This window comes from Calypte anna, chromosome 1 (assembly GCF_003957555.1).
Source record: "Calypte anna isolate BGI_N300 chromosome 1, bCalAnn1_v1.p, whole genome shotgun sequence".
Taxonomy (NCBI): Eukaryota; Metazoa; Chordata; class Aves; order Apodiformes; family Trochilidae; genus Calypte; species Calypte anna.
Window position 1 is genome coordinate 22901069 of NC_044244.1, and position 14452 is coordinate 22915520.

General features: G+C 38.7%; 1 protein-coding gene across 3 annotated transcripts in view; it reads right to left on the reverse strand.

The window, feature by feature from the left end:
* CPED1 (cadherin like and PC-esterase domain containing 1) overlaps nucleotides 1-14452 on the reverse strand; it is a 139516-nt gene that overhangs the window by 83761 nt on the left and 41303 nt on the right. For all 3 annotated transcript variants that reach the window (XM_030447225.1, XM_030447206.1, XM_030447217.1), the window contains 2 exons: nucleotides 8158-8314; nucleotides 6610-6778 (listed from right to left, as the gene is read on the reverse strand). In XM_030447225.1, the coding sequence (XP_030303085.1) occupies nucleotides 6610-6778; nucleotides 8158-8314 (326 nt within the window). The remainder of the gene's footprint in view (nucleotides 1-6609; nucleotides 6779-8157; nucleotides 8315-14452) is intronic.

Below are 14452 nucleotides of genomic sequence, written 5' to 3' on the forward strand. Positions count from 1 at the left end.
CAGAGACTAGTGATAGGACAAGAGGAAATGGGTTCAAGTTGTGCCAGGGGAGATTCAGGTTGGGTATTATGAAAAATTTGAGCAGTGAAGCATTGGAACAGGCTATCAAGGGAAGTGTTGGGGTTGCCATCCCTGGGGGTATTAAAAAAATGCATAGATGTGGCGCCTTGGATGATGATCAAGTGGATCAAGGGTTGGACTTGATGATCTCTGAGGTCCCTTCCAACCCAGCCAATTCTATGATTCTATGATTTAGTGGTTACTAAATCATAGGACTGACAGGTGAACTTGATCTTGAAGGTCCCTTCTAACCGTGATGATTCTATGATAACTGTCTGGGAGGATGTTGGTCCCAAACTTATCATCATAAAGAGGAAGGCTACCAGCATGAAAAATTGCACCAGAAGAGGAGACTTTAGGTTATAAGCTGCAGCAGTCCCAACCTGATCAGGTTATTGGCATCACAGCCTCTGCCTAGACTGCAGGTAGTGTTAGGGTGCAAGGATGGGCACGGGTTCTACATGGGTACAAGTGAAATGGACACAGGCAGAGCTGGAGTCCCCACTTCTCCAAGCAGAGGTGCATATATGAAGGGACATGACATCCCAGGAGAGGGGCTGTGTTTGTAACCTGTGCTGCCTGTGAGGTAAAGGAGGGTGAGTGGGTGGGTCTGACTATGGCTTTAGAGGGTATTTATAGAAGGATGTTTAAAAATGTGCAATGTTTATTAATATTTTTGAACCATGGTTTACAGATTTTGTTACTGAAATGGATAGTGCATTATTATTACTGGTTGCCTGTTAATTACATACCATCAATTTGTCACTTCTATCCTAGTTTTGGGTGAAAAATGCAATCTCATAATTTTTTCCTGCAACAATATTTCACCTTTGGAGATGTAGCTTAGGTCTAAACTCACCCAAGAGGTAAGAGAGAGAAGATAAGAGGTCATTTGGGCTACTGAGCAATTCAGGGTAGTCTCTGAGGTTTATATTTGGGGATTTATTGCATCATCCTTTGTGAGATATGTATGAAAAGATTTTGAAAGGACCTTGCTGGTTCCTAGATGTAGCCTTCAAAACCAGATGGCAGACAGTTATCAAGATCATATCTGAAAGCAAGGTTTACATCCAAGGAACCAATCATGACCTTCGGTTTCAAGAAATTACCCTTTTTGAAGTAACAAAGTGTGTCCTGTTCAGATTGTTCTGCTATGCTCTGGAGCTGTTGTGCTCTTTTCTGACCAGTTGGATCTGCGGGTTTGCAAAAGATTCAAGGTAATTGCCCTTCCTTTAAAATAGCTGAGAATGTTTCCACTTCAGTCAGTTCAATCTTCTCTGACAACTTTCAGTACAAGCTCTGTACTCTCAGTCCATTGTTGTAGATTGATTTTGTTACTACTGGATCCATAATTGGTGAACTTTCTATTTTGGGGGGTAAGTAGTCATTTATAGGTACAAAAAGACTCTTTTACACACAAACAAGAATATCTTTGACCAGACGTGTGGAGATATCTAAATATCTATGATGTCTGCCACAATACAGACTGGTTTCACACAGAAGGCCAGAAAAAATATATTTTGCAATGAAGTTATTTCCTGTATTGACTGCTAGCACAGGCAGAGCTCTCCACTGATAAGTGTATAGAAAAATTGTTAGACAGGTAATGGCAGAAAAATGCACCCATAATCAAAACAGTGGTTCCAGAATACTTAATATATAAAACAGTGCAGTAATTTATCATATGTTTACAGTCTTAGCTTTAGGTGGGTCTGTTTATTCTAACCCTGAATTATTGCTAACAATGTCCCGTTTATTTGTATTTCTAACATGGCCCTTGATGAAGGGAGAAACCACAGTACTATGCAGCAATTTTATACACTAAATTTCCTACTTATGGATATTTTTTTGTATGTTGGATGTTTAATGAGATATTATTGTAGTAGTTCAGAGCCAATAAAATACCTTGCCCCTTTACATGGAGGAGAAAAGGCCATCTAACACAGGTTTCCTCTGAAGACTCTTGCTCTTAAGAGTAAGTCTAAAGCCAAAAGCTGCTCAGTAGCTTCAGCAATTACTAAATTAGGTCCTTTGACTGAGACTGAACTAAGGATGTCTTTTCTACTCAACATTGACTTCTCAGAGGAAAATCACCTTTACGTGATTTACCAATGGCAAGTACTGAGAGCTATTTATAAAGTCTCAATACAGCAAGACATTGGGAAGACAAAAAGCATTAATGGTTAAAAAGTCTAGTAGAGCATTGCATGGGAGGAATGTTCACTGGAGTTTATGAAACATAAATCTACATATTCCACTTCCAGTTTTGTGTTTCTAACCTTTCAGTTTACCAGAAATAGCTATAGTCAGCCTTGGGATGAGTACCAGGAGCAAAATGTCAGACTAAGCATGTCTTTCATTTCTCCCATTCTGGACATACTTTCATTCTTTTACCAGTGAAAAGAGAAATTATACATACTACATAATATGGGAACAGAAAACAGGTGGCATTTGTGTTATGGTCAGTCTCCCAGGAAGATGAGAATTACAACATTTGAATCTCTACATAGGCTGCTTGCAAGACTAGTGAAATGCGTATGGTGAGTTCTTACAGAACCTAATGAACAAATTTAATTTCATTCCCAAATAACCCTACAATCTAATTAAGAGTTGATTATTATTTTCTTTTGCATTTGCTCCTGCTAAGTCACAAAGCAATAATATTGAATTAAAAAATAAAATTAGAAAAAGGAAAAAATATCCTAAGACTTTCTGCTATTTTTATGCATTTTGCTGATTATCAGCATGTATGTTTGCATTATATTTCACATTATCGTTATTGCTTGAAGTAGTATCAAAATTGGCCACTTGAGGGCAATACTACAACATAATTCTCACAGTGTTGGCACTAAGCCAGATCTTCACCCCATTTTAAAAGACGTGTTTCCTGAGTAGGTGAGGGTCCAGTTGTTTTTACATATAAACGTAGTATTAAAAATATTTATCTCTACTCGGGTTTTCAAATGCACAGAGAGAATTTCAGCAATAGTTATAGTGAGTTATACCACAAGCAATCTTAACAGCAAACTGCTTTAATAAACTATATTTACTTCACTGCATAACTGGAAAAGCACTTAAGAGCATAGTTTTGGCTGAGGGTATTGATGGTTATGCAAGAACACCAGGAAAGAACTTCAAATCCAGGAGGCACCTGACTGACTGTTTTGAATGAAGGAAGGGTGGGTGAGCCAGAGCAGGGGCTGTGGGAAGCTGCTGAGGGCAGAGAAAGCCCTCCCAGGTGATGCAGGGCATAGGCATCAATACAGTCTGCAAAAGTGCATCCCTTTGTTAAGAACCAGGATGAGGCAGAGCAAAGGAAGCACTTTGCAGAGTGCTAAACTTTGGGATAATTAATATTAAATGACTGTTTATACACCATGTTCTACAGAACAGAAAATTAGATGGGTCAGTCTTCTGTTCAGTTGACATGCATAAAGTCGATTAACATGAACAAAATTATTGCATTCATTGAAAGAGACCCATCCCTTAATTAGTACCATATGAAAAATAAGCTTCTATTTTATTAATAGCTTTTCAATGCACAGATGGCCTAAATAAGAGGGTTCCAGATTTCCTCAAGGAAAGAAGGCTATTACGCAAGTCTCATACCAAAACGTTTCTGTGGCAGAAAGCCATGCTCTCCCCTGCACCTCCTTCCTCTTCCCAACAAGGGCCCAAACCCAGTCACACTTTTGTCACCCCTTGACTACACACAAAATCCTCCTGCCAGCTCAGGAATTATCTTCTTTTGCTTTCTGAACTGAGATACTAAAATATATATATAATCCAGAGGAAACCTGGCAGCTGGTGAGTTGAACTCTTCCTGAACTGCCATTTGGCCAATGCTTATTCAAGAAGTAATTCTGAAGCCTTGACACTATGATTGGGATAAGTAAATATGACCTGTAAAAAATAATTTACAACAGTTTACTGGAAAAGAAAAAGTAGGGAATGCAGTATTATCTAATTCATTAAACTCCAGTCTTTTCCTTGCAGTTTCTCTTAATCATTTGATATCTGGTACCCCATCTACAGTCTTTTTAAAAAAATGTGTTATTCATATATACCACATTATGATTACTTCTAGCAATTATAAAAGGTTGTCATATGATCACATTTAAAATACAACATTCTGAGTTTGTAACAGTAATGTTGTAACCAAGTTAGCCAGAATTATGGATGAAAATTTTATTGACAAAGATTTAATTACACTGGTATGAGAAAATTTGCTGACCAGAGGCTGACACATGCTAAGGAGGTCTCTAAATTATTGTGTAACATTACTGCAAGTAGCACATCTATATGGCACTGCAGCAGATTACACCTATTCTCATCTGTTAATTTAAAAAAAAAAATTTAAAAATTCAGTCATCTGTTCTACAAATTTTATGAACAAAAGCAAATTTTTCCAGACCAAAGCCCCCTCTATGGGCATGTTCAGTCTGGCAACACTGATGTCTTATTCTGTCAATCAGTGGGAAAATAGGTTTTAGAGAACCTTTCTGGTTTCATTGACTATCAGCAAGTTGGAGTTTCACAACATAACAAGCAAGTCTGGGAACTTTCTGGACCAGGTATCTTTGCTGGTGGAGGTTCATTGGCTACTATGGAGAGGAGATCATTCTTCTGGCATTGTACATCAAACTAGCTCCATGCAATTTATGGGAAGCTTGATGTAATCTCATCCCAAAGGGTATCAGTGGTTGAATTCCAACCTTCTCCCAAGTATTGTCTTCTGACTGATGGTCTCCTGCCTGATGCTCCTGCACCAAGCACAGAACCATCTTAATAATTTTCTCAGTATTGCTTTCTGGCTACTCCATGAATTGCCAGTGTCTCACTTCTCCTGGAGACTCCCTGAGCCCTCCCAGGTTCTTTATAGGGCACACTGTTTATGCCGAAAGTCTTTACACTTTCCATCATTGTGTTAATTTGCATTTTAATCCATACAGCACTACAAATGTGCTTATTTGGTGTCTATTTTTTGTTTATTTCTTGCCATTTTGACAAGTCTGCCTGAAGCTGTGGAAGATATAACACCCTAGCAGCAGTAACCATCTTGGAACTACTGTAAATGTGCTGCTGCTTCTATCTATCATTTTTATTGCTTCTTCAGCTGCCAAAGTGCTCTGCAAATGGTGGCTGGCACCTGGCTCAGCAGAATTCCCTCAGTGGCAATTATTTTACAGAGTCATATCACAATTACTAATGACTACTAGACTTTAAAGTAGTCCCTACTTCAGCTGCACTAGTGATGCTGCTGGACACTGTACCATTTTAATAAGTGTAAACAAAAACTGAACCTCAAAGTTTGAAAGTGACTGACCATTAGTCTCCCTAAATGTAAAGAGAGGAAAATAGATGGGAAAACAATATGTCTGTGGGCTTCCACAGTTCCCATGGCGGGGAAAGAAAGAGAAGTTGGTCCATCTCACCTAACTTTGGTAATCTAGAATTTGACATTTTATCTAAGAATGTCATAGCCCAAAGAAGGAAGCAGACACTTTTAGTAGGAAACTCATCTCATCCCAAAATTAGTGTCTAAATTGGGTAGGATGATTTGTTCTCTAGAGGTGTCTGTTTCTCCAATACCTAGAATTAGATAATGAGCTTAGACTGGCGCTTAACTTTGAAAGATCTAAAACTGTACAACATGCCAAAAGGCTGCCATCAGCAAGAGTCCCGACAGTGACACCACAGCACTCAGACTGATTGAAAGCCAAGACTTGCTCCTCCCTCAAGAGGACTACATGGGCAAAATGCACCTATTCTGAGATGGCTGCTGCAGGAGCTGATCTATGTGACCTCAAGAAATCACTGCTACTTTGTGACTTTATTCCTTCCAAATGAAAGGAGCAACCACAGAACTGTAGCTCCTTCACACAGGGTGGCTATGTTGCAAGAACAGTTCCTTGCTGCAAGAACAAAGGAATGGGAAGGCATGTTTGGAAATCCATAGGACTGCTATGAAAACTAGATATGGAGAGAGAGAGGAGTGTCTCCAGGCACTTGGAGTTACCCAAAGTTAATCCAACTAAGACACACATGAAACATTCTTTTTCATAAAACCAAGTCCATGGGAGGCCCACACTTTCCATGATATACTTCCTTCTGCTTTTTAGAAATGCCCTGACCCTCCTCCATTCTGTTTTACTGCACCTAAAAAAAAAGAAATCTAAACAAACTACTTTAAATATTTACTTTCCTTTTTAACAACACAGTCAATATCTGGGCAAAAGATGTTACAGTATGATAGCACACCCATTGCTTTTCTTTAGAGGAAACTCCAACCTTGCAACTGGTGTCAAATGTCACCAATAAAATGGTCCCTGAGGCAAGTAAATCCTAGGGCCTCACTGCACAGAGTATCTTCCCTGCTTCATGAAGCAAACCCCACTTCTGAGAAATAAAAGCAGTACATCAGGAGGATATTCACTGTCAGCTGTGGACTGCAAATAAAGAAGGGGTAAAAGAGAAGCAATATTACATGGTTTTCTTCTTCTGTGCTTTGCTTGAGAAATGTAAAAATTAGAAAATTCAATTTTTTACCTTTACGGAAAAGTGCTTCTTCTTGGGTGGATGCCAGACAGTGGCAGTTGAGTGAATGAATGCCCGTAGGGGTGTTAAGGATGTCACAAGTACATATGCTTTGATGATGACAGAAAGGTCTTGAGCTTTTAAAATGTCCTTGTAGTCTGGTGAAGCTGACACTTGTTTCCTGGAAAATAATAAAAATACATAGCATTAATGAAGTGCTTTTGAAAATGAGGAAAATGAGCTATAAGAAAACAGTGAAATCACTTAAAATAGGAAATTAGTCTGAGTTGAGCAACACAACTGGATGAAAACATGCAGCCTGGAACAAAGCTTTATATCAACCATTTTTATTGCTTTCAATATTTTTAAATATTTATTTCCGTGAACTGAAAGTACCTGTGTTAGTAATTGTTGCAAATCCCAGACATACAAAGGGAAGGTTAAAACATTAAAAAAATACAAGCAGCTTAAATAACAGAAGTGCATAGCCAAGGTACCCAGATTTAACACTGATATCTAGTGAATTCAGAAAACAAAAAAAAAAGTAACCCAACTCTATGGAAAGACTACACTACTGCTAGCACTTTCTTCAATGTAATAAAGAGGCACAAACATGTGGTTCTGCATGCTTTCTCTAATGAAAGCCATGAACTAAAATTCCAAATATTATAAAAAACAATAGCACTGAGGAATAACCCATAATAAATCTGCTTAGCATAAAAGAAATATGCAAAGTCATTGGCTAGGAAGTGACATGACTCTGGCCTACAGCTCTCACAGTCCACACAAAAAGAAGGAGACATAGAAACAGGATGGAAAAAACAAGCCAAGGGAAAAATCTGTTAGTGAAAAGTTTATTACTTGAGAAAATCTAAGATATATTTGGGCACATTGACAAATGTGTTTATTATTCTGCCTGCTAAAACCTCTGAGTATCAATCTACCTCAAAGGAAATGCAATGAGGAGATGACTATACAAATTATGGGTCTCTAAAACTGGTTACTGGTAAAGAACACAGAGCTCTCCTCCCACTGCTGTGTAATATTTGGCAATATGTGGCCTTTCCAGACCTCAATTTTGCTATCTGCTAAGGGAGTCTAGAAACACCAATCTTATAGAGACTTTTTTTCTCTCCTCTGCAGAGTGGCAGGTCCTCTGAGCATACAGTTTGTGAGATACTGAAACATCAGAAACTGCACTTGGACAGCCAGTTCTCAAGTACTTCTTGATTCTTTACTTAAGGGAGGGGAAGGGAGGAACTATATATGTGTGCCTGCAGTGGGGGCAAGTCAGGGATGGGAGCAGGAAATAGCCATCTTGAGAGTGTCTCTGGGTATGTATTTATCTGTCTAGGTCTTTCAATACCCAAAAAACATAAAGACCTGGCTGTTCACACACAAAACGTGCAAACTTGGCTAGTACAGAAATATTATGCAAGTGTTAAGAGCTGCAATACATCCAAGTGCTCCATCTGCTGTAGTGCTCTGCTGCTGCATTCCATGTCCCTGACTCCCAGCAAAGCCCTCACAGTTTCTGAGGGTGGGGTATGATTAGCTTACAGCTGTGAGCTTGTCCTCTGCTTCCACCAGTGCTGCAGATGGGCAGGACGTGTCTGGTCAGTGCTTTTGCTGCCCTGGGAAACGTTGTTTGCATCGTTGGCCCTTGACAGCCCAGGGTGGATGGAGCATTCTGGGGTGACAACTGGGAGCTGCATGTCTGGAAAAGTACCAAAGGGATGAGGAAGAAAGTAGTCAGAGCATTGAAAGCAGTGGTTGACTCCTGTTGCTAATGATAAAATGTGTAAAACACAATAGGAAGAGAAGAGCTACCAGCATTGACTGAAAATGTAAAAAAACAAATACCGACAACATGATCCTTTTTGGATCTGCTAGCAGAGAGAATTATACCCATCAAGCAACTCCAAGCTGCAGCTCTTACTTTACAGGTGAGCATAAGTGCTGCATATAAAAAGCACACCCTTCCCACTTCTTCTAAATAGAAATCCTTTCTTTCTAACTGTAGAATACCAAAACCTTGTTTCTCACATAGCCCTAATTAAAATTAATAAGAATTAGAAATGTATTTGACTAAGAACCAAGGGACTTTGACACTGTAGTCACACAGCTCAGTAAATAATTATAAATCCTTGTTTCTAGGTTCACTGTTTGAGGCTACATTTTGGTAGCTACTGAAACATGCAGGAGGCTTCATTCTGCCACCGAAAGCAGTGGGAGCAGGGCTGATGTACTAGAGTCCTCAAGATCACTGAGGCACGTGACTATTAACAGCAATCAAAATATTGTGATGAGAGATCAGTCAATGGGTGGTATGTATTTTGTGTTATTACTGTGCTGATAAAAAGGCACAGAGCCCTTCAGTTATGTCATTATTTCATATAGGGTGGTTTTCATTAACCATAGCACACCTCATATTTCAAGTTCTTAAGTAATAGTCAGGGAAAATTCAAGCTGTTCACATTATTCCCAAACCCTATTTCTTTTCTTTTTAATTACATATTGCTTTGTGTTAATGTTACAAATTTATTCGTATAGCTTCTCTTTTAAAGCATATACCCTTGACTTTGGTACATGAAATGAAAAATAAAACTGAAGTTCTATTTCTGGAGATGAGCTGTGAGCAGCCATTCAAGGAAAAGGACCATTCATTTTCATAGAGATCCTGTTAAAATAACAATGTGATATGTTTATCACATTGTTTATCACTATTTTATCAGTGTCCATCAGATCAGCTACATTCAGCTTTCCAGGCTCAACTGGGATCTCACATTAATCTGGTCCTTTGCCTTACACACACCATTTAGCAGGATCAAAAGATTTACTGATCAGCCCAGGCAATTATTAATATAACACCTCGTGTTCAGATTATGCTCTCGTTGGCATCTTTGTGTAGTGTTACACACTATAACTACCTGTTTGTTGATGATACAGAGACAAAATAGGCTACTCTCTGCCTACTTGGCTGTACACTGGCAATAGGGTAAGCCAATACAATCCCATTAAGTCATTTATCTTGCAGACTTACTTAATATGCATAGGGAGAAGACCCACTAAATCAAGAGCTATTTTTTCCATATCTGCCTGTAAAGATACATTTTCCTCTGGCAATTTCCACCCTGTTAAGAGACAATAGGATTTCACCAACACAAGTTGCAGTGGTCCCACAGCAGCTACTCCTATGCATCATTTTAATTACCAGACTGAAGTCTCTATATTAGCAAAATAATGTTCTGAAGCTTTAGACAATGGAGAGAAAGGTCAGTCCTTGGAACATTATGAGGGTCATTCTGAACTGCTCGTTGAAAGGGTTTTTTTGTTTGTTTGTTTTTTGTTTTTTTACTGACTATGAAAGAAAACTAAGCTAATTACTAGCAGCTGCAAATAAGTCCCAGACCGTAAACTTAATCATGCAGCTTTGATGTTCAGGCAAAACCAGAATTATTAAAACACATAAATGCCACAGATGGCTTCAGAGATCTTTTTCTGATTCATCCTCACATTGATAAAAAGTCATGACACAGCCCTCTGCTTTTGCATCTGTGTAATTATGGAGTCAATCCCCATTCATCTCTATCTTAGTACTGCAGGATATCCATTGGGAACAGTCCAGCACCATCAGAGTCTGAAGTCCAAATCTCATGGCCTAGATCTTCAAAGAGCAAGATGCTGATCTGTTGACCATGATCTCATTACTCAAGAGAAAGCAGTGTCTTCTTTTTTTTTTAAATATGGATTTATTGTGTTGTTAATGCATTAAGAAGCCAATGCAGTATTAACTCACAACACACAGATTGAAAAGAACGAGATGAAATTATATACGTATATACACCTCTCTTAAATGGGAAGTTTTGCTGTTTTAGGAAAACAGAGGAGATTATTTTGACATAAATTCCTTTTTTCCTACCTAGAGGACCATTTACTGGAGCTGGATATAACAAAAAAAAACACAAAAAACCAACCAAACAAAATACTCCACCAAAATTAAAAATGGGTAGGGAGCACTGAAAAATAATTGTGTCCTGAAATTTTCAAACTACTGCTTAGAAGATACTTAGTGTTGCCCTAAGTCATTGCAAAATGCCTCAACATAAAAAGAAAAAAATTGAAACGTGCTATCTCTTAAAAAGAGAAGGTTAAATAACATCAGGGTGTTGCTGATTAGCATCAAAACCTGAAAAAAGGGCAATTATCCCTCATGGTATAGAGTGTCCTGTTTGTGTGGTGTCTTCCACACATCTTGGTTTTGAGGTAGCACAGTGGCTGGAAGAAGGCAAGTGTGAGACTGTCACAATGTGCTTACTCCTTTTGGATGGTACACAGCACATACACCATCAGGCACAGTTAATGAGGGAGTGACAGTCCCTCACTTTGGTAAATCTGGACTGAGTAATCAATGAATACAATTATAATAATAAAGAGATATCAATAGTGCTGAACTGCAGCAAACTCAGCTGTTATCGGTTCTCATGGCAACTCTTCACCTGCTTTTGCACTCAAAAGCAGTAAGAGTGTTTATTAGATCTGTAAATTTGTTAATCAACATTACCATCAATGAAAATTACCCTGCAGTGCCTTCACTCTTGGCAGTAATTACCATGTTTTTCCATCTTGAAATGACTCTACAAGCTGTTGTTAATTAACCAGTCCTTCCAAAGTACCTAAATAATATCAACATTTTAAAACAGAAGAGGTGAGGAAGGCTCAGCAGTTCATACATGTCAGGCAGCTTGATTAACCAAGTTAGAAAAGCATCCTCGTGTCTCATCCAGATTACATCCCCTCTTTCGAAAATCCTGATCTTAGTATCAGTAATTTTTGTAGCAGACTCAAAAGATCAAAAGAAAAAAATAGATGTAAACCAGAAAAGAATGTTTTCCCTTTTAAAGGGGTTATGCAGTAATTGAAAGGCTACACAAACTGCTGATTGTCCTGAGGAGCAGTTGCAGGCTTTGCTTCAAGTACCTTTTGCTGCTGCCATTTGTGATGCAGTGTAAAGCAAAGGACCTAAGGCCAGATACCTGCTTTCCTGCTTTCACAAAAAAAAGAAAGGAAAAAAAATACCAACCCCCCCCCCAACATTCTTGATTTCTTTGAAAATCTGACTTTAGGAAGGTTTCTTATGCTGACATCTCTGAAATGGTACCAGTGAAAACACTAAGAAACAGCACCACTTTATCTCTGCCTAGGGTGTTCTCCATGATGCCATTTTGATGGGTAAGGAAGCCACTACAAGTTCTCAGCTGAATTCACACATTAGCTCTCTAACCACAGCAACGGGTAGAACACAGATCTGAGGAACAGCTGGGGGGCACATGGGAAAGGGAGATATAAGATCCATTAAAGCAAGTCAACACCTCTTGATCAAATAAATTAAGCACCTCTTTGTCACATGAACGGGCGGTAGATGTTCAGTCAACTGAAATCTCTCAAAGTACTACAGTCAAACAGTTCAGTTGGCAGAGACAACTGGTACCTAATGCAGCAGCTACACTGACATCTAATGAGGCCTTTCAAGTATTTTACACAGCTATGACTTCTTGCTCCCTTTCCCTTCATCTCTGGATCCCAAGTTATTTACTTGTCTTCGGCTCAGAGCTCTGAAGTGTAACATGAGATCCAGCCCATACACATTAAAGAATAGCTGATTTAAGAGTTACAACGTGTGGCTGAGCAAAAGGTTTACTGACAGATAGAAGTACATTTGGTCAAATTAAGACTTCCTGGAGGTGAGCCAGGTCAGTGTTGACTCGGCTGTGGCCACGTGGACTGATGGTAAATGGAAATCTTAGGTTAACATGAACATCTGGTGATCTGCAAAGGTAAGAAATTCAGCAGAAGACCCTATGGGTTCAACTAAGTGAGTAACACTCAATTGAAAGAAAAGGAAACAGAAGATGAATGAGAGTCTGTCCTCTTTATCTTTCCTTTTATATTACCCTTTGATGTTACAAGGAGAGTTAGATATGGTTTTGTTTGTTAAATGTTTTACTTTGTTCAGGATCAAGTAGGCTATATTTTACACACTTCAAACACAGAGAAAAGAACAATTAAGAATATTGTCTGTGAGGAAAAGATAATTTCCTTTCAAAAGTGCCCATCATCTTTCAGATATGCTAGAAACATTTCAAGAGCAATTGAGTCACCTTGTGAGGTCTTGGTTGTTTAATGAAGCACAAAGCTACAGATGGGATGAAGTGCAACTAAGGTGCTGTGTTCTGAGCCCAGCACATTGTTCATTTCTTTTAGAAAGGACACTGTAAACTCAGCACATTTGTACTCGCAGAGTCTTCACCCAATTGCATTTGTACTTTAGAACATGAAAGTACATTAACCCTGAAAGTTTAGAGGAGAGTTTTCAACTGCACAGAAGCCTCCTGAACTTTTCTGATTTTCATACTGATAGTCTGTTTCTAGAAGGAGCCTGAGATAGAAAACTCACATAATTTCTCAGCAGTTTCTACAGGACAATATTCAGGAAGGACTGATAACTGGTCCTCTCTATCAGTCTCACAGGTCTGCTCTCTAGCAGGGCATCTCAGTGAGGTAAAAGAGCTTCATATTGGAGCCTGTGCTGGGGTCATCCATCTGTCTGACTGGTGTGGGCTTCTGGAGCATAGAGCATTCAGCTGAACTACTGTTGCTACAGGCCTTAAGGTCACTGCAGGCTTGTTGCAGAAAATAGACCTATTCCATTTAATTGCCTCCTGTTATCCATTTGACCTACAAGATGAAAAGACTCTGAAACAAAGATTAGTACTCTCCTATGGCTTAAGCACTATGCCTTGAGGTTGCTAAAGAAAGACTGAGAACCTTTAACACTCAGTTTTATAACCTATGCATTTAGAATAGGGTGGTTGTGAAATTGAAAGCAGATGCTGAGAATTTGGAGGAAGGTAGGAAGAAAAGAGGCAAGCCTGGCCCACAGTGAAGTACTGGCAAAATTTCCATTTATTTCACAGGAATATGCTCTCTTGCTTGATACTTAACACTCCTATGATGCTTTTGACATGTCTCACAAGCTTCATTCCTGATGAGCACATTGCTGCAGGTTGAGTATCCCATACACTACTGACTATTGCTCTAGAGATTATTTAAAAGTTTTCATATTCAAGCACTGCAGTGATCCCTCCCTCTACAATAAATTACCCTCAAAGCTTTGTACCCTGAATATTTACAATGCAGAAACTTCAAATTATTGGTCATTTCTGGAAGTTTAAACTGACTATCTAACATATGTTTAGCATAGAAAAGAAGTTTATAGTAAAGAAGATCTAAAGGGAAAGGAATATAAACCCTGGACTGGAATGCACTGAAATTCATGCTAAAAAGCACCTGTGAAATTTCAGAGTTATAAAGGCAAAATGAAGGTAGCCTGTAAGTTTGGAAATTGTCTGTTGCTTATTTTCCTCTTTAAAAACATCAGCAAACATAGCTTCAGTTTAGATTAATTGTTTGCTATGGTTTTTTTGCTCCCCTGTTTTAGCAGACACTCAGAAAACAATATTTATTAAAGGCAATGGTTGCATCCTCATTTATAAAGCATGCTCACAGTTAAAAGACAGGGCTTTTTTCAGTATTTCCCAAAAGGGTTACTTCTCCTGTGTGTACTCTTCACACCAGAATTTAAACTTACAGAAAAGCTATAAAACTCTGGAAAAAAAGCAAATCAGTGAAAATGCTGCCTGCTACATTATTAGAGGCACAGCTACAAATCTGTAGAATATAGGATAGTGTAAGTCAAGAAATTAAATTTTGCTGCTTTATTTCTTTTCAGTCTCCTATTTGTTGTTATTACAGAAGTGTATTTTTGGTGTAGGTGAGATCTGACTCTATTGTA